Source organism: Sarcophilus harrisii, chromosome 4 (genome assembly GCF_902635505.1).
Source record: "Sarcophilus harrisii chromosome 4, mSarHar1.11, whole genome shotgun sequence".
Lineage (NCBI taxonomy): Eukaryota > Metazoa > Chordata > Mammalia > Dasyuromorphia > Dasyuridae > Sarcophilus > Sarcophilus harrisii.
The window spans coordinates 411,438,756-411,465,483 of record NC_045429.1 but is presented as its reverse complement, the minus strand read 5'-3'; the positions used below and the strand labels follow the sequence as shown (position 1 = coordinate 411,465,483).

General features: G+C 43.2%; 1 protein-coding gene across 6 annotated transcripts; it reads right to left on the bottom strand.

The window, feature by feature from the left end:
- Positions 1-716: 716 nt before the first annotated feature.
- Positions 717-16,523, bottom strand: LOC100927430 (glutathione S-transferase Mu 2). Of its 6 annotated transcripts, XM_031967230.1 has the most exons (9): positions 15,995-16,523; positions 15,550-15,627; positions 14,607-14,682; positions 14,373-14,437; positions 13,356-13,437; positions 13,133-13,233; positions 8,708-8,824; positions 6,924-7,034; positions 717-955 (listed from the first exon to the last, which is right to left on the bottom strand). In XM_031967230.1, exons 2-9 carry the CDS (start codon positions 15,577-15,579, stop codon positions 866-868), a joined length of 672 nt encoding a protein of 223 aa, XP_031823090.1. In that variant the 5' UTR covers positions 15,580-15,627; positions 15,995-16,523; the 3' UTR covers positions 717-865. The 6 variants fall into 6 exon arrangements, with proteins under 6 accessions (XP_031823090.1, XP_031823091.1, XP_031823089.1 ...); XM_031967231.1 differs by lacking the exon at positions 15,995-16,523 and having other exon boundaries at positions 13,160-13,233; positions 15,550-15,851; XM_031967229.1 differs by lacking the exon at positions 15,995-16,523 and having other exon boundaries at positions 15,550-15,850.
- Between the last annotated feature and the right edge of the window lie 10,205 nt (positions 16,524-26,728).

The following is a 26,728-nucleotide window of genomic DNA, read 5'->3' as shown; positions in this document are numbered from 1 at the left end:
AATTCTCTCCCACTTTCCCACAGACACACACACACACACACACACACACACACGAAAAACTTTATAACCTTAAAATTTTATAATATGCGTAGTAAAGCAAAACAAATCCCCACATTGACCTATCCAAAAAAATGTTCATATTTCAAGAGAAAAGTCCAAAATGCTACCTTCTATATGAAGCTTTTTCGGATTCTTTTCCTTCTCCCAACTATGTTGTATTTGATTATTTTATATTTATTCTGAATAAACCTACATGGGCTATCTCACCTGTTAGAATATAAGCAGTTCTGAGGGCATTTCTTGAGAACTGTATCATTTTTGAGTTTGAATATCCAGTATTTAGTACAGCGCAATGCTCAGAGTAGGAGCTTATTAAATAATTAATTGGTTGGTAGACTGATTGGCTGATTGGCCGGGGAATGTGGATGCCTGTCCAAGGAATGAGGATTGGTGGGAGGGAAGCAGAGTTATAGGAGACTAGTAATGTGCCTTCCCCACTTGGTTCACCATTGAGTGTGTTAAGGTACTGATAGAGTAAATTCAAGAGTCCCATTAATCAGCTTGATCTAGAGGTCAGCCGGTGATGGAGATGCTCACGGACCTTGCAGATGAGGAGGAGGAGTGAAGGACCTGGGGAGAAGCAAGTAGAAAGGGGCAAGAAAAGGGTTCAGAATCTTAGAGAACTGAGGAACCTGGGAAAATGCTGGAGAGAGAGGGGACAGAAAGGAAAAAGTAATGGTCAATACACTTTACTGGGGAAGTATGATTTAGAGATATCCACAGGAGAAAGTCTAGGAACCCTCTGACTTCTTGAGAGTCAGGAGAGTCAGAGTCATTCCTCCCAGTCTTTGGACTTTTCTGAGTTCTACTGAGTGCCCCACTTGGCCATCTTCAGAAACACTGGTTTGGGGAGATATCGTGGAGAATTCATGTAGGCAGAGATCTTCTTTAGGCCCTGGGGAGAGGGAAGGGGAAAGAAGAGCTCTGAACTCAAGGTCTTGCTCCCTATCTCTCCCACTGGAGAGAGGACCCCAGCAGCCCTCCAGTTTGGAGGGCTCAGTGTTGGATCTCAGATGAAGGGTTTGTCTCCTCTTAGGGCAAAGTCTGCCATCTTTTTTGTGTCATAGACCTCCATGACAATCTAGAGAATACTGTCGACCCCTTCTCAGGATTTTTCTTTTAATTCATAATTTTTAAAAATTATATTTTTCAGTTAGTGGCTAGTGAAAAAAATATGAATTTTTTTCAACCAAATTCATACCCTTCTGAAATTTGTCCCTGAAATTTAACCTCAGGTTATAAACTCTTATCATAGAGACACAATGGGGAAGAGGCAAGGATCCATGGGTGCGGGCCTTGATCACTCCCTTAAACATATATCAGGACAGCTAAATGATGCAGTGGATAGAGCACCAGCCCTGAAGTCAGGAGGACCTGAGTTCAAATGTGACCTCAGTCACTTAACACTTCCTGGCTGTGTGATCATGGGCAAGTCACTTAAACCCAATTGTCTCAGGGGGGAAAAAAACCATATTTTAACTCCTGTTAAAATATAAGCTTCTTGAGAATAGAGACTCTCTATCCCCAAAAATATTTGTATCTCTAGACTTAGAACAATGCTTAGCAGATAGTAAATGTTCGATAAATGCTTTTTCATTCACTTTTTAACTCTTATATGTAGTAAATATGAATAATACTTATAATGACTTTAAGCCTAATTGAATTCTTCCCACATAAATAGCAGCATAGAAGAAAGTTGGTGAAAGCATTGTTATTACCATTTTATAAATGAGGAAACTTGAGATTCATCTGGACCTTGCCTAGGGTCACCTGGCTAATGATTAGGTTTGGAGCCAGGCCTGAGGCCATCATCATCAAAGTGCCTGATTTTGGCCCTGGCCCGGGGTAATAACAAAGACCCAGGACCAGACTCAACTAATAGGTTCTTGATGTGATCCCAGGAACATGGAGAAATCTTCAGCTTAATCACTCTCCCACATGTTCACCTGAAATGCTACTATTAGCAATTTAATTCCTTTGGATTTAGCTGGGGCTCCATCCCTTTGAAATGCAAAAATCCTGGAAGATAGAATTATTTAATACTCTAAAATATGATTATGAACATCAGAGTGCAGGAAAGGAGTGCTGGACCTTCTGAAGTCAGGAGATTTCATAGATTCAACTCCCACCTTCGGCATGTATTAACTTCATATAAGTCACTTAGCTTCTCTGAAATTCAATTTTCTTGTCTCTAAAAAGGGGAGAGTAACACCTTTAAGTTACCTCACAGAGTTATCTTGAATTTCCATTGAGATAATGTATATAAAATATTTTGTTAGCTTAAAACCTCTGCATAAATTTTATTACAAATAAAAAAACTTAACATAACAATTATTAATACTATTGTTAATATATTTCAATATTTATTAATAATTGCTATTATTGTCAAGTTTCAGATGTGCTGAACCCCAAAAATATTGCAGTTCCAGAACAGTCACTAGGTAGTATAAAAGAATTTGTAGGCTTAGATCATCTCCAAATCAAGAGGCAAATATTTTATTGTACCTCATGACACCAGTCCAGACTCCTGATATTTTGGGATTCATCTCCTGCACCCCAACATTATTATTTCACTATTTGCAACACACTAAACACATATTATTTTATCTTCATAAGAAGCCTGATACTTAGGTGTTACTATTATACCCATTTTACAGATAAGGAAACTGAAGCAGTGTGTGGATAGTTAAGTGACTTGTAGATGTATTCCTGACTCAGGGATCAATGCTCTATCCATTTTCTTAACTGTACAATGAGGGAATTGGAGTAGATAGCCCTGCAAATACCTTTCGGCCCCAGAACATTTAGGGGGAGACACAGAAGAGGCACAGAAAGCAGAAGGGAGGGATGGAGGATTCAGTACGAACAGGGAGCAGGAGGAAGGAGGAAGTTCAATCTCACCTGCTTCACAATTTGGCTCAGTTTCCAGCTGTGCCCTCACCCATGACTGGAGTGGTTTATAGAAAGTTTGGCTTGTTCCTAATCCTCTCCTACCTGCCCTGAGCCAGCCCACATGCTCAGAGCCTGCAGTTTGGAAACATTCCCCTGAGCCCCAGGTATCTTACAAGTAGTCACACTCTGCACTGGGCAGAAAAGTCCCTGCTTTGGACCCACTTGATGTCTTTCCACATGTCTCTCAATGTCACATTCTCTCCTTTACTGGCCTTGCCTTCCTCAGCCATTCTATCACACTGGTTCTCCCCTCCCTTTTCCTCTATTTTCTTCTCCTCTTCCCACCCTGAACTCTCTCCCTTAGTGAGTTCATCTACTTCCATAGCTTCAATGATCACCTCCCAAATCTGTCTAATCTCTAGCTCGTTCCACATTTCCTAACGCCTGCTTGGGTATCTAATCAGTTGCTCTACTGTAACCTTAAATTCAAAGGGCAGAAAATTAAACTCATATTCTGTTCTGCTTGTCGCAACCCCCAAATCTGTTTCTCTTTAATTTTTCTATTTCTATTGATGGCACCATAATTCTCCCAGTCACCTAGGTTCAATCAGACAATCAGCAAGCTTTTAAGTGACTAATATATGCTAGGCCCTGTGTAAGACACTAGGGATATAATAATAGTAATATTAGCAGCAGGAGGAGGAGGAGGAGGAAGAGGAAAAGCAGCAGAAATGGTAGTAGTAGAAGAGGCAGTAGTAATAGGAGGAGGAACAACAGATGCAGCAATAGCAGCAGTAGATGAAGCACTAGTAATAGAAGAAATAGCAGTAGGAGGAACAGCAATAATAGGAGGAGAGACAGTAGTAATTGGAGCAGCAGCAGTAATAAGGGCTGGAACAGCAGCAACAGGAGGAGCAAGAGGAGCAGCAGCAATAATAGGAGGAGGAGGAGGAGGAGCTGCAGTAGTAGTAATAGTAACAATACTATGGCTGACATTTATATAGTGCTTACTATGTTCCAAGTACTATGTTAATTGATTTGCCATTATCATCTAACATGATCCTCACAACAATTCTAAGAGGTAGAAATGGTGGTATTATTATCCCCAGTTTTTGTTGAGGAAATAGGCAAAATAGAGATTCAGTGACTTACCTATATGGTTAACAGAGCTCCTAAGGGAAGGAGGCCATATTTGAATTTAGGTCTTCCTGACAAGAGTGAAACAGTCTCTCAGGAAACTTTCATTCACTCAACACCTCAACATTACCTTTGACTGGCTCCTCTGTCACCCCACATATCCAAACAGTTGCCAATCCCTCTACATCCTCAATGTTTCCCGCAACAACCCCTATATTCTTTTCATTAAATTAGATGGAAATTAAAGATAGATTTCAATTAATAAACCTTAAATATTATTGAGTTCCCCATCCCTGGAGATGTTTGCACTGTTCAGTTCAGTCATTTTCGGTTGTCTCTTTTTGTGACCCCATTTGGAGTTTTCTTGATAGAAATACTAGAATAGTTTGACATTTCCTTTTCCAGCTCATTTTACAGATGAGGAAAACTGGGCAGAGTTAAGTAACTTGCCCAGAGTCATACTGCTCATTAATTGTCTGAAGCTAGATTTGAACTCAGGGAGATGAATCTTCCTGGCTCCAGGTCCAGAGCTCTATCCATTTTGCCACCTGTTAAGTGGCAGTTTGCCACCAAAACATGCATTGTGCCTACTATGTTCTGGGAACTATGTAAAGTGCTGAAATATTGTAGAAAAGGAGAAATCTTGGGCTTGATGGCTACAGAGGTTCCCCTCTAATGCTATGATGATGATGAGATTCTAGGAAGCTACAGTATAGTCTCCTAACTAGTCCTGCTGCTTCTGCTCTGACCTCACCACCCCTCTCCTTGCATCCTCTCTCCACAAGCTGCTAAATTGATAACCTGAGGCACAGTTCTGACCATGTTCACTTGGGGAAGTTCCCAAAGCTCCTTCTTGCTTTGCCACTAAGATAAAATACACATTCCTCTCTTTGGCCTTCACAGCCCTCTCCAGCCTGGCTCCAGCCTCCCTTCCCAGGCTTATTGCCCAATCCTCTCCCTCTTGAACTGCACATTCCAGTCAAACTGGCTGCCTTGTTCTTCCTCACATGAGACATCTTCCATCTCCATGGCGCGGCCCAGCGGTCTCCTAGAACACATGAAATGCACTCTTTCCCCTACTCTCCCGTGTCTTGGGATCTCTAGCTTCCTTCAAAGCTTGGCTCAACAGCCACATCTTACAAGAAATCTAACCCAACTTCTCTAGTTGTTATTTTCTTGACCCCAGAAAATTAATTTGATCTCTTTTGTGTTCAAATTTCTATTTTTATACAGTTCCCCCCTCCCCAGAATGTAAACTCCTCAAGGTCAGGGACTGCTTAACTTTTGTCTCTCCTCAGTACTCAGGATATAAATGTTTGCTGAATAAAAGATGAATGAAAAAATATTAAGCATGTTATCGGGCCCTTTTTCTTCCCCTTTTTGAGCTGAGAAACTATAGGAAGAGTGACAAAGGAAAAGTAGAGTCAGTATGATAAAAAGGAAAGGGAAAAGAAGCATTTATATAGCACCTACTATGTGCCAGGCACTATGTTAAATACCTTTTACAAATATTTCATTTGATCTTCACAGCAACCCTGGGAGGGCAAGTGTTCTTATAACCCCCATTTTATTTTGGAGAAAATTGATTTAGAGGTTAAGTGTCTTGGCCAAGGTCACAGCTAGTAAATTTCTGAGGCTGGATTTGAACTCATTACTTCCTGACTCTAAATCTAGAACTCATAAAAAGTGCTGGACATGATGGGTTCAAATTTCTTCTCCCATACTTGCTGGTTGTGTAATCCTAGACTATAATCACTATAAACTCTCTGGATCTCAGCTTTCTCATCTATAAAATAAGTTTTGGGCTTAATAGCCTCTAAGGTCCCTTTCAGCTCTAAATCCATCATCATATGTCACTGTCTTTCAATTAGCAATGATAGTATTGATTTGATTAATGCTCCCAGAGATGGAAGGGAAGGAAGACTGCTGTAGGGCAGATGGCAAGGTTCCCAGGTAAGCCTCAGTCTCCTTCTGGATGGCTGGTAGGGATGTGAAGTATAGCCTGAAGCCAAATAACTAGAGCAAATAAGGATTGTTTGTGCTCATTCAGCAGACAGTCGAACTTCTCCCCAGGACAGGAGTTATAGATTCAGTGGATCAATTCCCTGTTTGAAAAACATGGTCTCTAAAGAACCAGAGGAAAAGAGAGAAGAGAGATGGGAAGGAAAGGAGTGAAGAGGGAAGGAGAGGGAGATAGAGAAACAGAGAAGGAAGGAAGGGAAAGAGGGGGGAAGGAAGGGAGGGCGGAAGGGAAGAAAGAAGGGAGGGAGGAAGAAAGGAAGGAAGGAGAGAGGGAAGGAAGGAAGGAAGGAAGGAAGGAAGGAAGGAAGGAAGGAAGGAAGGAAGGAAGGAAGGAAAAAAAGAACAAAGAAGAAAAGACAGAAAGAGGAAGGAAGGAAGCAGACAGAGAGAGAGGCAGAGAACTCTTTTTCATTTACTCATCCATGTATCTTCTCATTTTCTCCATGAAGGAACCAAGCTTCCTTCCAACAATGATTACTATCCCAAACTTTATTTCCCAGGACTCTGCTGTCCCCCAGCAGACACTAGGTCACTACCACTAGCATCCCATCACTCTGGTACCTTACTCTCTCATCCTGGGTCCTCCTCACCCCAACCCTTACAGGAGCAAACTTTCAGTGGGATGGGCCAATCCCTCCCCTGATGGGATAAAGCTCTTGGTTAGACTATCTTATTCTGCACTGTCACCCTTCTCCCCAGGTGAATCCCCCAACTCTCCCAACACAAAAATTCCTCATTCTGCATCTAGTCCCAGCCCCCCCATCCCCATCTCGAGGGAAGACCCAACCAGAGATTGTTTAGGTATTTATTACCTCAAACCGAGTGAGGAATTCCTGTAGGTTTGGGAAAAGGTCCAGGCATGCGGGTAAAAACTTGCAGTTCAGGTCAAGAATGTCATACATGGAGAAATCCACAAAAGTCATCTGAGGGTACAAAGGAAGAGGGTAAGAGGGAAGCCAGGAGTCTTCCCAGGGCCAGTCCCGTGGGGCCAACACCATTCTTTCCATCCCCCCTGCTTCCCTTTTGCCTCTCTTCCTTTCTCTCTGCCCCATACAATTTAGAGAACAATTGCTTAGGTGGCTAGCTAGGTGACCCAGTGACCAATTAGACTTGGAGACAGGAAAATTTGAGTTCTGTCCTTCACCCTTCAGTCACATGTCCTCACTCAACCTGTTATCTTATCTGTAAAATAGGGATAATATGAGAGCACTCACCTCCCAGGTCCACTGGAGAGAATCAAGTGAAATAATTTATATCAAGAACTTTGCAAATTAGGGCAGCTACTTGGTGCAGTGGATAGTGCACCAGCCCTGAAATAAGGAGGACCCAAGCTCAAATCTGGCCCCAGACACTTAACACTTTCTAGCTGTGTGACCCTGGGCAAGTTTGCCTCAGCAAACAAAAACTTTGCAAATTGTATTATATGAATGCTTGCTATTGTTGTGATTGATCCCGAGAATGCTATTTATTAAGCACTGTCCATATGATATCGCAGGCCAATGGCCATGATACTCTCTCAATGTTCATCCCTTCGCTCCTTTCCATCCAAGGGATAGGTTTGAAGGACTGTAGAGGGGATTTCATTAAGGTATTTAAGTGGCTCAGCAGAGGGCTGGGCCTGGGATCAGGAAGATCTCAGACACTTATTTAGAGATGTGATAGGGATGACTCTCAAGATTGTTGTGAAGATAAAATGAGATCTTTTCTGTAAAGTTCTTTGCAAACTTGTATAAATGCCGGCTGTTATTTTTGATATAGGGAACTCCCAGAGGAGGAAAGTCTTCCTTATAATCCATTTTGTACTTGATATTCTGTCTTTTCTCCTCCTTAGTACTTTCCCACTAGATCGTAAGCTCCTCAAGGGCAGAGATGAGACTTTATATTTCTATTCCTCTCATTCCCACTCTTACCTACTTTTCATATCCCCCACACATGCTTAGCACAAAGCAGAGCTAATGTTATCCAGCCAGCATTTCATAAAGTCATTATTAGTTGTTTCTGTTACTCCTCTTCAAAAGCCCAATGTTCCAGCCAGACTGTACTCCATTCTTCCCTTGTGCACATCCTCCTCACCTCTGCCTATCAGAATCTTTCTTTTCCTTTAAAGCAGAACTCAAGTGTCACTTCTTCCACAGATCTTTTTCTGAACTCTGAAAGTGTTCTCTATCCTCAAATTTCCCAATAGCATTTTGTCTGCATCTCTCTTCCTGTCCTTTCCCCCATCACTATCTTGGGTTGTGTTTATTCAGTTAAAGACAGGGACTATTGATTTCTGTCTTTGTATCCCCAGCACACAGTATGATTCCTTCCTTGCACAGAGTAGGTGCTTAACAAATAATTAATTGATTGATCTGTGTACAGTAGAATGTAAACTCCCTGAGAGAAGGAACTAATTTTTTTCCTCCAGTGGTTACAATAGTGCTTTTCAAATAGTAGATGCTTAATATTTGGTGATTTTAAGTGGTTTCCCCATGACCCACCCACCTCCTCCTTCTTCTCTCTCTCTCTCTCTCTCTCTCTCTCTCTCTCTCTCTCTCTCTCACACACACACACACACACACACACACACACACACACACACAGGTTCATCACAAACCTTCTTTCCAGCAAACCACCTCCTTGTGCCCAGGAAATGGGAGAAGAGCTGAAGAGTTTTAGGTAGCTGCTGTAGATAGTTGAGTCTCAAATTTTCCTGTGGAGACAGAGTGAGAGGCTGGGAAGAAGAAAAGAAAAAGAACCAATGAAAGTAGTCAGAATAGTCAGAGATATAAGGGGAGAACTAGGAGAATGTGACATCACAGAAGTCAAGGGAGAAGAATTAAAGAAGAGGAATTGGGGATAGAAAGACTGTTCAGCAGAATAATACTGAAAGGACAAGGATAATGAAAAAGAAGAACAAGAACAACTAAGAAGAGAAGGAGGAAGAACAAGAACAAGAACAAGGAGGCCAATAACAAGAGAAAGAGAAGGAGGAGAGGAGAAGGAGGAGGAAGAGAAGAGGGAGAAGGAAGGAGAGGCATTGAATTTAGCTGATAGTCACTGGTGAACTTCAAGAGCTCATATTCAATGCATTGGTGGTGGCAGAAATCAAACTACTCAATGTCACAAAGTGGGTATGAGGGGTAGAATGGAACCCACCACATTATGGAACAACGGGATCAATTGAGGAATTTTTTCCAATACATGGGCTAGTTGTCCATGTCTATAGGCAAGGAAGGAAAAAGACAGAGACAGAGACAAAGAGATACAGATTGAAGATGGTGGTGAGGGAGTGAGCATAGTCCCCCAGGAATCAGAAAAGGACAGAATCCAGGACAGTGAGAGAGGGATTGACTTTACAGTTTAAAAAAAAAAGCTATACATACATTTTTCTCTAGACTGGAACAAAGAATGAGAATTAGATGGAGAAACAGATTATTGAGGGGGAGATGGAAGATGGATTTTAGACCTTGTGCTATCTGCTCTTGAACTTCTCCGAGCTTCTGTGAGGTCCTTATTCTTCAGTTCTTCTCTCCTTCCCTTTCTCCAGATTTGTACTTCTCTCACTTTATACTTTGGGGGAAATGATCCCCACATCTTTCTCTCCACTAATCTCCTATCCCCAACAACTGGCTTGTCGTTGCTGCTTCTATGGCCCATCGTCACTGCTAATTCGATGCCCCAAACTAAAATCATCTTTCCCTCTCCAAATCAGCCTCACTCCCGATTTCTCTTGGGGCTTTACTTCTTCACCACCTTTCTGACCTGGAAGGGACTTAGGAGACAATCTTCTTCATCTCCCTAGTTGTGTTGATCCTTTCAATCACCCAGATTTACAGTCTTGGGATCATCCTCCACCCATTCTTCCTCACCTCATGGATCCAAGCTGCCACTTTCCACAACTCTTGTAGCTTCCTCTTCTCTCTACTCACAGTCACCAGCCTACCCAAGGCAGGCCCTCATCACCGCTCAGCTGAACTTTGCCTTCTAACTGATCTCCCTATGTTGTCTCTCTCCCCTCCAAACCATTCTCCATATTCTTAAAGCATGGGTCTGACTGTTTCACTATATGTCAGCAAGCTGCAACAGATCACTATTGCCTCCTGAATTGAATATACAGTCCTCTCTTTGATCTTAAATTCCTTTACCACCTAAATCTGACCTTTCCAGACTTACTATCTAATCAAGACTGAAGAAAAGAATGTTTTAATTCTATACACAATGGATATATTTATTGAATTTTCTGAGTATTTGTTTGAGCAATCAGGTTTCAGAATGTCCCAGGATCTCTGATTAATATTTGAAAGTCCTCCTATTCAATCCTCTCAGGCACCTAAAGCTATTTGTTTTATGCTGATTTGGTATAAGTTTATACATATTAAAGGGCCTTGTTCCCTTTTACAGCCATACCAATAGAGATTTGCAAGTAAATGTCTAACAATTGGAATGGGGAGGAGGGAACTATTTTTCTTTTTGAGTTTAATCTGCAACATGAACATTTTCTTAAGTCTGAACAATCGACAGAATAATAAACCAAGTTTTGTTATGTAGCAATTGCTGATTTCTGAGGTATAAAACTCTCACTGAAAATTTAATTGACTCTCTGCAAGTTGTTTAGAACTGGTTAGAACAGCACACACCTGCAATACTGGTTGGTTTATTGTTTTTACCCACAATATTCCATTTCCTTTGTTCTTGCTTTCACACAGGCTGTCCCACTTCTCATTTCCACCTTAGAACCCCTAGCTTTCTTCAAAGATCAGAACATTTTCTTCATCCTTCTACAAGCAGTCTTTCCTAGTCCCTTCCCTGCATACTAGTGCCTCCCTTCCAAATTAATATAATCACCTTGTATTTACTGCATACACATTTCACATTTACTTACATATGCACACATTTCTTACTCTAGTCCTCAATAGAATATAAATTCTTTGGGAGGGAGGGACTGTTTCATTTTTGTCCCTTTGTCCCCATACTTGGCACATAGTAAGCATTTAATAAATGCTTGCTAATTAATTGATTCATTTATTTCCCATTTTCCTTTACTTCACAAATTAGTCAGTCCCAAATCCTGCTAATTATTCCTCTGAAAAATTTTTCTAATCTGCCACTTCCTTTCTAACCTTCACTATTATATTCCTCATCACATCCTGTCCACGATAGTGTAACAGGTTCTTAAATTGTCTCTATCCCTTTATTTTTTCTATACTCTTATCCACTTGTCATATCTCAATCTGATTAACGTTCTTTAAAAATCAATTTCATCATGTCATTCCCTGATGCGAAACTTTCAGTAGGTCCCTATTGTCTTTCTTTGCATCAAGTATTAATTCTCTCTGACCTTCAATATCCTCCATGACAATCTGGTCTTTGCCTACCTATTGAGTCTTATTCCCTACTACTCTCTGACATTCTTCCTCTGCTAATTGTTAAAGTATTCTCTTGCTATTAGACAAAGAACCGCACAGGCTAGTGTCTGAAAGTCATATTTGAACTCAGGTAGTCCTGATTCCAGGACTGATGCTCCATTCACTGCATCACCAACTGCCCTTTTTGCATTTTTAAATGAGGACTCCTCCCCAAAGAGCTTTTGTTCATATGGATTATATCTTTCAATATTTATCACATTATAAATTAAAACATCTTAATATTGTTATGAAAATTATTTTGATCTTGAGGACCATCTGAAAGGGTCTCTGAAGCTCAGGCCACATGGCTGATATAGATCATAGAACCAAGCAGTTAATACATCAATACACCAATACATCCACCTGGACTTTTGACTTGTGAAATCCCCACATCCCCATCAGTCTAGAACTTAATATCAGTCTAGAACTAATTATTCAGAAAATTTAAGAGCCTCTACTATTGTCACCCAACTTTTAAGGATCATGAATAGCATTTGAACCCCACGACCCCACATCCCTCTATCTTCCCAACTTCACATCCCACACGCTGCCTCTAAATGAGTGACTACTTTTTTTGGTATCATGGATAGCTTTCTTAGAATATTTTTTAAGTAATGGAAGGAAATTATAATTTTCAATTAGAGCTTACTGGAAATAAAGGTGTAATATTTTCCCCATTCAAGATCATAGCTCTCTGAAATCTATCTGGAACTTCAAATAGGTCCCAGGATAGGACCCCTGCTTTGTCTATGATTGTTAGTTCTTGCATGTGTTATAAACACATTTATAATCTCCCTAGAGGACAATGATTTTAGTTTGTGTTTATGTAGTGATCTATGGTTTATAAATCACAAAAAGAACTCAGGGCAGGTATGATTATACCCATTTTACAAATGAGAAGACTGAGGTTCCAAAGGCTATGATTTTATAAAATCACACAGCTAGTAAGGGCCAGCCTGAAGCTTAGTAGCTTTTTCTTAGACTGTGTTCTTCACAAAGTGCCTGGCATAATGTTAAACTCAAAGGAGATGCTCAGTAAATATTTGTCCAGAGATTAATTGGGAATCCTGAGGTAAATGTTCCCTGGAAAGCCAGGAACAGGGCCCTCATCTCTGCCCTGGAAGAAAGGGAAAGGATGGAGAGGGAAATGCTTCTACAGCATGTGTGATAGTCATATAGTCTGGCAGTGTAGCCTGCCCAAAGTGAGGGGACACACCCACACCCACACTCACTCTGTCTTTGTCTCTGTCTCTGTCTGTCTCTGTCTCTCTATCTCTGTTTCTCTCTATCTCTGTCTGTCTCTTTCTCTGTCTCTGTCTCTCTCTGTCTCTTTGTCTCTGTCTCTCAGTCTCTCTCTGTCTCTCCATCTCTCTCTGCATATATGTGTGTGTGATAGATGTGTGTATGTGTGTGTGTATATATATATATATATATATATATATATATATATATATCACACACCTACACATCTGACTTCCCAGTAAAGAAGTGTAGGTTGAGAACACCTTCCTTCCTCCCACCCCCACTCCCACTGGGATGATTGATATAAGGAGAGATCTCTTTCTCTCTCTCTCAGAAACCTTCCATTCCTCCCCTCCCTGCTTGCCTCCCCAGGAAGGCAGCATCCTACTCACAAAGTTTGGATCGTGGCAAACTCTCACCAGCTGCATTCGAAAATCCATGGCTTGACTCTCCAAAATGTCCACTCTCACTTTCTCCTCCTCAGTATCCCCACCTGCAGCCAGGAAAGACATAGTCGCATCTTTTCCTGACCTTCCCTGACTCCCGCTTCTTCTCCCATGAGCTCATGGACCACTTTTCTACCCAAATCCCTTCCCCAGCCCCCATGCCACTCACACATCTTGTGCTTTCGTCCAATATAGCGTAAGATAGCATTGCTCTGGGTGATCTTGGTGTTCCCATCAATCAGGTAGGGTAGCTGGAAGGTCAACAGGAAAATAATGTTCTTCTGCTCACATCCCAGAGCTGACCCCATGTGTCTTTGTTCTAGAGACACAAGAACTAAGAGACCTTTTGGACCCTGGCTTGACTAACACTCCTAGTCCTTCTTTGCCCTCTAGGAAATATATTCTACACCTTGAGTTAGATAGATACAGTGCAATGTTTCTATACACATTGTCCCCTCTTCTTCCTCCCTCCCTCCATATCTCCTTTTCTCTCTCTCTTCCAGTCTCTCTTCTCTGTCGCTGTCCCTGTCTCTCTGTGTCTCTCTCTGTGTCTCTTTATCTCTCTGCATCTCTCTTTCTCTCTGTCTCTGTCTCTTTCTGTCTCTCTCTCTCTCTCTCTCTCTCTCTCTCACACACACACACACACACACACACACACACACATCCCATATAAAATCACTGAGATACAGCAGCAAATGAAGGATAAAATCAACATTCTGTGCCCATTGAGTTGACTTAAGTACTTGGGTCCTTGCTTGGTATTACCACGTGAGGTAGGGGAGAGACAGATGGATGTCAGGGTACTTAATGGGAATGTTTCTTTGGATGAGGTGAGTTCCCAAGAGAGAAGGAAGACAAGAAAGGGAGAGGGGTAGTCTTCAAATGATTCAGGTTCCTTTGAGGACAGGAGGGAGATGGGAATGGTAGATATTGGTGCATGAGGTCTATGCCCTGAGGTCACTGAGCTTTTATGTGCAAGGATCAGTGTGTGCAAGTGGTTTGGACCATGGTACATAATGTGAAGAGAAGGGCCAAGAAGACTAAGTGAGAAACTTTAACATCCCAGCAAAAACACCAAAGAACCAGAGGAAGATACGCAAAGATAGCCCCTTGAGTTCCCTACAGCCTGCATCCTCAAACACACAGACACACAAACAACAATTTCTTACTCCCTGAAAGAACATACATTGGGAAAATCGAGCCCAAGAGTATATCTGTCTTTAAACCATTCATTTTTATCATAATCAGAACCTGTAGAAAAAAGAAAATGGAGAAAGTCACTCTACTGGATCATGGATCTGTTCTCCACAACCACAACAGCAGCCTCCCCTCACCTCCCCTGACGATACTGTAGGTCAGTGCAACCTACTTAGAAGGGTACACCCCATACACGTAAACACCCATGGGCCTCTACACTCACATTTCTCATAGTTATAAAGCAGCTCCTTATAGGGGGTCCCTGTATATTCCAACAACAAACGGATTGGATGGGCGATCTGGGAAAAAGGAAAAGGAAGGTACCATCATCTCCTAGGGGAGCCTCCAATAGCCCAGGAAAATGGCAAGCCTACTGAAACCCCACCCATTCCTTGTACCCACTGCCCTTAATCCCAATCTAGTGAGAGAAACTAAACCTTCTCACACTCACACAGAAAGAAAGGAAAATTTTGGGACCACCAATATGTGACATGGTTTGAGGGGCAATGAAAGGCCCTCTTGTATGTATACATTCCCTAACTATCCTCATACAGACACTATAAGCATTAAATGTTTGTTAACCATTGGAATTAGGATACCCCTTTGGATTACTGACATTGCATTTGAATAGGAAGCATATGGGGGGGTTTCTATGATGGGGAGAAAGGAGGAACAAGAGATCAGGATTCTCTCTTTCCTACAAACACACCATCATCCATTAATACATCACCCTCATTATTTTATCTGACTCATTAATGGTCACGTAGGAAATTAGGTTCAGGGCCCTAGAAAAATGGGCTACGGGACAACCTTGTTTTTGTTAGAGGTGAGAATATCAGAAAAAGCCCATGGACACAAACTGAGAAGTAAGTGGTACAGATGTAGAGAATGAGCCCTTTTAAAAAGAAAAGGAGACAGAGGGTAGGAAATGAAGATAGAGTTGAGCTTTCTCCAGGGTTTTTCTTTTAGTCCCAACCTCTTCTTAGTGTCCAGCTTTTCAGAGAGGCCTTTGCCCTTTGCCATGACCTCTTAGGTCCCTTTTTAAGTTAGGTGATCTGTGAGATGGAGGTTGGGTCACTGAAATATTAACTATGAAAAAAGACATGAGCCCCACCTCCCCATGCCCTTCCCCTTTCCTGGTTCCCCTCCACCCACCATGGACTCACCCCCCGAATTTCCCAATATGCCAGGATCATCTGGTGATGGGAACACTTCAATGACTTCAACCTGTCCTGAGGAAGCCTCTAAAGGGGGAGGAAGGGGACTAGAGGAAAAGCCGAAGAGGGAAGGACAGGAACAAGTGCATCCCCGTAGGGCAGACACCTGCTGCCCTCATGTACCCCACACGTGCCCTCACGCCACGCTGCGGGCCGCTTTCAGTCTGCCCTCGCCACCTCCATCCTACGTCACCCTCGGCCTGCAAACCCTCCAGTGTTCCCCCCAGAGCACCCTTTAGTGCACAGCTCTGGGACAGGGGAGGAGGAGACATTGTGCTGTCATTGTGTCGGCCCCACCTCACTAGCTCTTCATTCTCTTTCTGCCCATCCCAGATGTCCACCCCGCCTTCCTCCCGGCCAGGGACCACCGGGCCATCTCTGCCTGGAGTCTTACCTTCTGGTCTCATCTGCTTCGGGAAAACATCCTGCCCATGGGTGCAATGCCAAGGGGAAAGGGTCAGCTCCCAGAGACGGAGAGCCAGCTTCCCTCCCTGGAAGTCTTTGGCAAAGCCTGGGACATCGCCAAAGGGATCCACATTCGGGTAAGAGAGGATAGAGCGCTAGTCTGGGGTCAGGGAGTCCTGAGCTCAAGTCTGGCCTTAATCCCTCAGTGGTTGTAGAGTCCCAGCAGATGATCAATCTCTGTTTTGCCCACTGGAGAAGGAAGCGACAAAACACTCCAGCAGCCACGGAGCCCCCACAGACAGTTATGCTCCGGTCCGTGGGGTCTCAGAGAATCACATGGCCGGACAACAACAGCAAGAATTACACAATCTGGCCCTCGCCAGCCCCCAAGATCCAAAAATGTCCTTCCCCCAAACCCAGCCACCCCGTCTGGTAACTTCACAAAGCAGCCCCCCGAGGGAAGCCAAGGAACTGAGCGAGAGAGTTGTCATGGCCTATCCCGGCTCCATTGTGCTCCCATTCCAGGCGCTAAGGTTCTATGCCCACCCCACCCCACCCTCCCACACGCAGACACTCGGCCCCCGGCTCTTTGCTCACAAACACTCCCGGGGCCTCCCTCACCGATGGATCTGCTTGAGCCTCTCTTCTCTGTCTGACCCGTTACTTCTGTGGCATTGTGGTAGTCTCTGTAAGAATTATTCTTTTGGTTCCGCTGACTTCCCTCAGAACCACCCTCCTCTTCCCAAGTTTCTCTGAAACCATGATATGGTATAAATATGTACAGATATATATACACATGTATACATATATATGAATGTATATCTATACCTGTCTATCCACATGTTTTATACATACACATATATAGTTATATACACACATTTATCTGTATGCATTCATACATATATATTCTCACATATATGCACATGTATCTATACACACATCTCTATATACATATATATCTACACACACACACACACACATATATATATACTCATATCTATCTATATATACACATATATATACATTCACATATATACCTATACAAATATATATCTTTCTATACATGTAGATATCTACCCACATGCATATTTCTCTATATATACATACATTTATATCTATCTACACACATATGTAGCTACACACATGAATATCTATCTATATACATATACATATATACTTACATATATACACATATCTATATTATCACATATATCTCTACAAGTACATATATCTTTTTATACACACACATATATATACATTCATCTATCTATAGACACATACATCTACATAAATGTGCATATATATCTGTACATACACTCATCTCTATATATACACATATGTCTCTACACACATGCATCTAGCTACACACATGAATATATATCCATATATATACACACACATACACATAGACTCCCATATATATCTATACACATACATATATCTTTCTACACACATATATACCTATACAAATCATATATCTTTCTACACACATATATATCTACACCCAAATACATCTAGATACTTTCTCTCTCTGCATTTGTTTTTTCCAGTGATGCACTCATATTCCATTCCATTCCTATTGCATCACTTGCTCATGCATTCCCCAGGGGATGGGCGCTTATTTTGCTTCCCAGTTCTTTCCAGCTCAATTTCTTCACATCTCTCTTCCCCCTTATTCCTGGATGCAAACCACTCCTTACTCTAGTTCTGGAAGAATAATGATGAGGATATAACTGCTAACATTCACAAAAGACTGGTTTTGTTTCAGGCACTGTGATAAATAAATACTTTCCAATTGCTATCTTATTCAATTCTTACAATAAGTCTGAGAGGTAGGGGCTATTTCAATCCCCATTTTAATGGGGGAGGGGAATCCCCTCAGATGAGCAAAGCGAGAGGAACCAAGGTTTATTAACCCGCTCAGGGTCACACAGCAACTGGGGCTGACAACATGTGCACACATATCCCTATTACTGTCGAGGGTACCACCATCCTCCCAGTTCCCAGGCCTGGAACCAGTGATTATCATCTCTCTTTATCACCCCCATAGTCAATCTTTTCAACAGCTCTCCAGTGTGCCCTTGTCTCCCTGACACTGTTGTCTTTCTATTGCAGACCACCATTACCCCTAGTCTGCTGTGGATGGGTCTCCCTGCCTCAATCTCTCCCCTTGCAGGCCATCTCTATGACTTTTCTAAAGCACAGATGGGTGTCGAGGTTACCCCTCTACTCAACAAAGTCCAGTGGCTCCCCATTGCCTCCAGGAGCAAATGCACAATCATCTGTTTGGTTTTGCACAATCATAAACTATCCCCATCTAAACCTTCCAGTCTCTTTATGCCTTATACTGTCTCACATATTTTTAATTCCTTGACACTGGCCTCCTGGCTGTTTCTTGAATAAAACACCCCATCTGCCTCCTAGCTTCCTTCAAGTCTTCCAAGAAGTCCTACCTTGTATCAGAAGCCTTTCCCAACCCTTCTTACCTCTAGTACCTTCCCTTCGTCGATTATTTCCCATTTATCCTGTAAACAACTTGTCTATACATAGTCCCCTAAATGTCTCCCTTTTACATGATGAACTCCTCGAGAGCAGAAAGACTTTGCCTTTCTTTATATTCCCAGCACAGTGCCCAGTACATTGTTGTTGTTGTTGTTCAGTTGTTTTAGTCATGTCTGATTCTTCATGATCCCATCTGGGGTTTTCTTGGCAAAGATAATGAAGCATTTTGACATTTCCTTCTCCAGCTCATTTTTACAGAAGAGGAAACTGAGGCAGAGTGACTTGTCCAGAGTCACACAGCCAGTAAGTGTCTGAGGCCAGATTTGAATTCAGATACCTTGAGTTCCTCTTTCCACTGAAACACCTGGCTGCCCACCTGACACACAGAAGGTGCTTAATAAAGGCTTATTGATTGACAGACTGCGGGACATTCTCACAGACGGGACTCGGTGAGGATGCCTCAAATTCTCCTTCCCCTGCTGATGCCATCAGTCCTCCCCTGGCCTCCAGGTTTCTTGTATGGCCTCCAATTTCTAGGTCTAATTATGTACTCAAACCTTTCCTCCCCTTAGTTCAGGCGATCCAAAGTTTCAGATTTTCCAAAAGGAATTTTATCAGGGAACAAACGAAAAGTGAGAGAGAGAAGGAGAGAAAGGAAATATTCTTGAAGGTGGAGCCAGCAAGTGCCAGATCTGTCAGGTCCCACCAAGCCCAGGCGGTTTCAGTATCAGGCTGGCTGATAGATTGTGTATCTGACATCAAAGGACAAGCCTGACTAAGGGCCTCATTGTCAACCTGACTATCCGATGATGAATTTTTGGTGCAACTGGGAGATTCACTTAAGGATGGAGGAAATGGACTCTTTGTGCCCAGGAATGAAATCCCCATGCCTTGAAGCCCTGAACTATTATTAGCTCATCAGGGTGGGAGGGAAAGTGAGGTGTCCTGGGGACACTAGGGAGTTTACCCTCTAAGCAGGGGTTAGGATCACTAGGGAGAACTGCTAAGCAGGATGAGAGGCAGAGCCGCTGCTTACCAAATTCTAACCAGGGTCTTTTGCCCAGATTCAGCTTTTATTAGGGGAACGACAATACAGGAAAATGATACCGAGAGCAACACATCAGGAGTCCCAGCCAATCTGATTGATGAGAGCTAGGGTGGAGTTTGAAGGATGGAGGATGTGGGCTCCTTATAAGAATAAGCTTCCCAATCCAACCATTTTGGAGAGTAGTTTGGATCTATGCTCAAAAAGTTATCAAACTGTGCATACCCTTTGATCCAGCAGTGTTACTACTGGGATTATATCCCAAAGAGATTATAAAGAAGGGAAAGGGACCTGTATGTGCACGAATGTTTGTGGCAGCCCTCTTTGTAGTGGCTAGAAACTGGAAACTGAGTGGATGTCCATCAGTTGGAGAATGGCTGAATAAATTGTGGTATATGAAAATTATGGAATATTACTGTTCTGTAAGAAATGACCAACAGGATGATTTCAGAAAGGCCTGGAGAGACTTACACGAACTGATGCTGAGTGAAATGAGCAGGACCAGGAGATCATTATATACTTCTACAACAATACTATATGATGACCAGTTCTGATGGATCAGGCCATCCTCAGCAACGAGATCAACCAAATCATTTCTAATGGAGCAGTAATGAACTGAACTAGCTATACCCAGAAAAAGAACTCTGGGAGATGACTAAAAACCATTACATTGAATTCCCAATCCCTATATTTATTCACACCTGCATTTTTGATTTCCTTCACAAGCTAATTGTACAATAATTCAGAGTCTGATTCTTTTTGTACAGCAAAATAATGTTTTGGTCATGTATACTTATTGTGTATCTAAGTTATATTTTAATATATTTAACATCTACTAGTCATCCTGACATTTAGGGAGGGTGGGGGGTAAGAGGTGAAAAATTGGAACAAGAGGTTTGGCAATTGTTAATGCTGTAAAGTTACCCATGTATATATCCTGTAAATAAAAGGCTATTAAATAAAAAATTTTAAAAATTAAAAAAATAAAAAGCCACAGAAGCAAAAAAAAAAAAAAAAAAAAAAAAAAAAGAATAAGCTTCCCAAGCAACAAACTGGGAAAACATTTTCACAGTTAAAGGTTCTGATAAAGGCCTCATTTCCAAAATATATAGAGAACTGACTCTATAAGAAATCAAGCCATTCTCCAGTGGATAAATCCAGTCAAAGGATATGAACAGACAATTTTCAAATGATGAAATTGAAACTATTTCCACTCATATGAAAGAGTGTTCCAAATCACTATTGATCAGAGAAATGCAAATTAAGACAACTCTGAGATACCACTACACCCTGTCAGATTGGCTAAGATAACAGGAAAAAATAACGATGAATTTTGGAGGGATGTGAGAAAACGGGGACACTGATACATTGTTGGTGGAGTTGTGAACGAATCCAACCATTCTGGAGAGCAATCTGGAATTATGCCCAAAAAGTTATCAAACTCTGCATACCCTTTGATCCAGCAGTGTTACTACTGGTCTTATATTCCAAAGAGATACTAAAGAAGGGAAAGGGACCTGTATGTGCACGAATGTTCGTGGCAGCCCTCTTTGTAGTGGCCAGAAACTGGAAACTGAGTGGATGCCCATCCATTGGAGAATGGTTGGGTAAATTGTGGTATATGAATATTATGGAATATTATTCTGTAAGAAATGACCAACAGGATGAATACAGAGAGGCTTGGAGAGACTTACATGAACTGATGCTAAGGAAAATGAGCAGAACCAGGAGATCATTATATACGTCAACAACGATACTGTATGAGGATGTATTCTGATGGAAGTGGATTTCTTTGACAAAGAGAAGATCTAACTCAGTTTCAATTGATCAATAATGGACAGAAGCAGCTACATCCAAAGAAAGAACACTGGGAAATGAATGTAAACTGTTTGCATTTTTGTTTTTCTTCCCTGGTTATTTTTACCTTCTGAATCCAATTCTTCCTGTGCAACAAGAGAACTATTTCGATTCTGCACACTTATATTGTATCTAGGATATACTGTGACATATTTAACATGTATAGGACTGCTTGCCATCTGGGGGGGGTGGAGGGAAGGAGGGAAAAGTCAGAACAGAAGTGAGTGCAAGGGATAATGTTGTAAAAAAGTTACCCAGGCATGAGTTGTCAATAAAAAGTTATAATTATTTTAAAAAATTAAAATTTAAAAAAAGAAAAAATAAATTAAAATAAGAAAAAAAAATAAGCTTCCCAGTAGTGGGAATTGTCCAGTAAGTAGGAATGGGATCCTTTTTTTCAATGGTATTTTAGTTTTCCTAATATATGTAAAGATAGTTTTCAAAACTCACTTCTGTAAAATTCTGTATTCCAAATTTTTCCCTCCCTCCCTTATTTCCACTCTCCCCAAAAAGCAAACATTCTGATATAACTTAAATATATGCAATCTTTTTAAACATATTTCCACAATTGTCTTGTTGTGCATGAAAAATCAGACCAAAAGATGAAAAACCACAGGAAAACAAAGAAGCAAACAAAAAAGGTGAAAATTCTATGCTTCAATCCACATTTAATCCTCATAGTTCTCTCTCTGGATGTAGATGGCATTTCCATCCCGTCTATTGGAATTGCCTTGAATGTCCACATTGCTAAGAGCCAAGTTCATCACAGATGATCATGACATAATCTTCTTGTTACTCCATGCAGTGATCTCCTGGTTCTTCTCACTTCACTCAGCATCAGCTCATGGAAGTCTTTCCAGGCTTTTCTGAAATCAGGCTGCTCATCATTTCTTACAGAACACTGGTGCTCCATTACATACACATGCCATTACTAATTCGGCCATTCCTCAACTGATGAGTGAGAATTGGCTACTCTGAGAGAAGGAAGCGAGTTTCTCATCACTAGAACTCTTTAAAGGCTGGATAACCCTTGTCAACCACGTTACTTAGGGCTTCCTGGTGTGTGCTGGACTGGATGGCCTTCGATGCCCTGGATGCCCTAGAAAGCATAAAGGATTTGCAGCATGATCTTGGGCAGACAACCTTCTTCTACGAAATAAGAGGGTCATACTTGAGATCCCTTCACTCTAGATCTATGAGACTATGTATGACCTGGGTCCAAATCCCAGCTTTGCTCATACAGTACGATTTTTGTGAGCCATTTCCCTTCTTTGGGTTTTGTCATTTATAAAACGAAGGTGTAGGAATGGATGATGTTGAAGACCCCTTTGGGCTCTAAATCTTTCTTAGAATTATTAAAAAATCCATAGAACCAAAGAATTATGGCGCACAGAGATATTATCATAAACTAACCGCGTCCCAGCCAAGTTCTAAGAAACCTTTGGCCTGGTTTTGGTTCTTGTGCAGTTATACCTCGGGACGTTGTATTTCCCTCTTCTAACCTGAAAACTCTGGATTTGGGAGTGGGGCTCCCTGCCTGCCCCCTTCTGGAAGAGTTAGGAAGATATAATGAAAAGAGTGATTGACTTTGCCTCAGAAGAACTGAATCCTAATCTTCCCTCTGGCAATTATTAGATAGGTGATCATGGACAAGTCATTTTGTTCTCTCAGTTTCCTCATCTGTAAAATGGGGGAAATTTAAAAGGTACAATTCATGGGGGGGGGGGGAAATCTCTTAGTAAATCTCAAAGCACTATATGAATGTAAAGAATTAACACTTTTTCTTCTTGAAATGTACTTTTAATGATTAATATCATCTTTTTTCACACTACCTTCATTTCCCACAGGTGCCTTCCCATTCCGTCCAACCAGAAAAATATCTCCTTTACCAGAATAAAAGAGAAAGAAGAAAGAACCAACAAAACTAATTTTTTTGAAAAACCTATTCCTCAGGTTTGGGCCGGAGTATAATGAACATTTTTGCTGACCTGCTTCTAGAAATCTCCTTGATTCCTGAACACAGCGTTCTATTTTCACCCCGTTCCATTTCTGTCAACGTCAACACCCCAGTACATCAGTTCTCCCATCGCCGGGGCTGGTTCAGTTCTTAGGGAAAGCCACACTTGGCTTCATTCCCTCTTAGAGCAGGTGGCTGGCCCAGGGGCTGAAGCACTGACTCTGGAGGCAAGGAACACTGAGGTCAAACCCAGCCCCACCCATTTACTAGCTGTACATCGCTTACTCCCGTTTGCCTCGGTTTCCTTACCTGTCAAACGAGTAGAAAACGACAAACTCCTCCAGCAAGAAAAACTGAAGCGGCGCCGCCAAGAGACTGACTGAATAACCGAGACAAAGGCTCTTGTTCCAAGGAGCACCCACGCACGCAGTTAGCTCCCTGGAGACTATCCTTTGTACCCAAGACCCGAGTGCCTTTCTTTCCTGCTGGGACAGCTCCCCAGATTCCAACTGCAAGTCTGGGGCCTTTTCCCCACTGGCATAGCCAAGATAAGGGGCAAGCCTAAGGCACAGCAACCCTTCTCGTGGCCGGCTTCTCTATAGTTTGAGACTAATGAAGCCTTCTTTCTGCGCTACTGCTGCCTCACAGCGCTGCCCCTGCTAGAGGCCCACTGGACCCTTTCACCGTGGCTCAGTACTTCCTTTACAAGTTCTACGCATGGGTAATTACCAAAAAATAAAAAAACAGTTCGATACTTTACACATACATGTGAGAGTGTGTGTTCTGCAGATAATGAGCACTTAATAAATGCTTTTGCATTCACTCATCAAACAAACATTAAATGCTCACTACACGACTGCATTATGTACTAAATGCTGGAGGTGAAAGAAAGGCAAAAATAACCCCTTGAGGGGAGCGCCTTCTAAGGGGCCGGACGGCATGGAGATAATCAGGCCCATACAAAAAAGGGGCAGAGAAGTAGAGGTCTCCTAAAAGGGAAAGCCGTCGGCTTCTAGAAAGACCAGGAAATGCCTCCCTCAGAAGGTGGCGTCTGAACGAGAGGCAGAGGCAGGGGCAGAGACCGCCAGATCCAGGAGACAGCCGCCGCCAAGGCCACAGATGGATGATAAGAGTACAGGTGGTGTAAAAAAAAAAAAAAAAAAAAAAAGCTAGGAACGGTCAGGTTACAAGAGGACTCGCTATTTGGTCCCGGGAACAATAGGGAGCCTCGGCGGCTCACTGAGCAGGAGAGTGACGCGGTCACAAATGTTCATCGCCAATGACACGGCCGTTCTATCCCGACCTGACCCACCCCTAGCTCCCCATCTGCAATCCGCTGTTTCTCACACAGGAGCCTCAGCATCCTTCAGCCGCGACCCGTGTGTACTAGAGCTCTGTCCTCAGGCTAACTGCCCACTATCTAAATTAATCCTCCATCACTCTAGTGAGACCCTGAACTCCCCCACCAGTGAGGAGCGCTCCAGATGTAGCCTCGGGCGTCTCCTCTCTAATCCCGCCCTTGGGAGCTCTCCCTCCCGGTAGGTTCTTCCCGCTATCGGCCCCGCTTCTAGTTAACCTCAGTTCGCTTTCGCACAAGGACGCCCCCCTCACAGGTGCGACAGCATCATTCCCTGCAGCTCCCAGGATACCACCTGGGGGGGGGGGAGGGGAGCAGGCTCCGGCGGCGTCTGGGGGGCATCCGCCCTTCCCAGTTGGATTTTAAACCCGATGTGGTTAATGGGGAACGATCTGCATCTGCTGCTGGGGACTTGTGGCTACACTTCCGGCGGTTTCTCCCCTGAGTTTTCAAAGCTCACGAGGTAATAATTGTCATCTTCCGCCTTCCCCTCGAAGCTGGGGCGGGAGGGGTTGTGAATAAAGCCCAAAGTCATGCGCTTCATGCTGGGTCCTGCTAAGAGAGGGTCCAGACTACACCCCCCCCCCCCCCCCCACGGAAGCTCCCTTTTTTCCCCCCTGAGGCAATTGGGATGAGTGACTTGCCCAGGGTCACACAGGAAGTGTTAGTGTCTGAGGTCATATTTGAACTCGGTTCCTCCTGACTTCAGGGCCATTGCGCCCCCTAGCTGCCCCTCCCCTGGTTTCCTGGCCGCATGTGGCCAGGCTCCTCTTCACGTGATTAGCAGGCTCGCCCCAGCCCCAGGACGCCTGCGCGTGGCTCCCCTCGGCGGCAGGACGCTTCCATGTTCTGCCTTCACACCTTGGAAGAAGCTGCTCCCAAGCCTCTTTCCCGTGAGATGCTACGTCATCCCAACCCCATCTCACTGGACCGGGCCACAAAGTTGTTCCCACGCAGGGTCCTCACTTCTTAGCCCCTCATTACAGCGCAGAGATTTCTCCCCCTCCCCCCACCCCAGGAGCACCGCCTCCGGTTGGCGATTCTGAGAGTCCCGTGGCTCGGGGCTAAAGTGACGACTGAGGGTGCAATCTCGGCAACCACCACCAGGTAGCGCTCCAAGCTTGAGACTCCCTTTGCTTGGAGGCTGCAGGACCTCGGGGCAAGCAGGAAGCGATGGCCTGGCTTCTGTCCTCGGGCTCCCAGCTTTGCCCAGAAATTCCCTCCTCTCATTTAAACCACGAAACGTGAAGAATATCCTAATTTAATCCATTTTCTAATTCTCCTTTAGATCCCAATCTCCTTCCTGCCTTTACCTGAGCCTCCAGCAGGGAGGGACGTAAAGAAACTTTAAAAAATAAAACCAAACAGAAACTTCTAAGCATCTGAGGCCCGCTGCCCCGGAAACATCTGAAACGTCAGCTTCCTATTGGTTATGGCTACTCCCCCACTTTCCGCATTACGGGGAGAGGAGGGGCTTGCGAGCACCCCTCCAATGGCAGTCGCGACCCGGAAAAGGGACTGGCGGCCCCTGCCCCAACTCCTGTAAAGGGCGGCTTGTGCTTCCCGACCCGTTCCGATGGGCATCCGAGGGATTCTGGGAAAACTCCCACAACACCCTGCAGTGAGCGCCCTTTAGGGCCCCATTGCTCCGTTTCCCTGCCCATGCTCCCATCAGGCACTTTTGTACTGTTTTCTCCTCTTTTGGACCTCTTTCAGCGTGTCTCCCATAAAACAAGCGGCCGTCTCTGTTAGCTGTTTTATTTCAGCACATTATATAACCCACTCGGGCCCATCTGGGATCACAGGATGCACAAGATGGCAGAGAAACGTTATTCCCCCGCCCAGAGCAGAACAGGGAATTAGGAGCCAGATATGGAGTAACTAAAGCCGAATCCACAAGATAAGGAAAAAAGGTTAAAGAGCCCATTGTATAGTCCTAGAAAACTCACGTTTTTAGAACACACTCAGCGTCCCTTTCCTACACCTCTCTAGGGCTTGTGAGCCC

Coding starts and splice junctions, on each gene's coding strand:
- LOC100927430 (XM_031967230.1), bottom strand. CDS start 15,579: ATGATCCTGGCATATTGGGAAATTCGGGGG. Junction 14,438..14,606: donor GCTTTATAACTATGAGAAAT/GTGAGTGTAGAG, acceptor TTTTTTCTACAG/GTTCTGATTATGATAAAAAT. Junction 13,438..14,372: donor TTGGGCTCGATTTTCCCAAT/GTATGTTCTTTC, acceptor TTGACCTTCCAG/CTACCCTACCTGATTGATGG.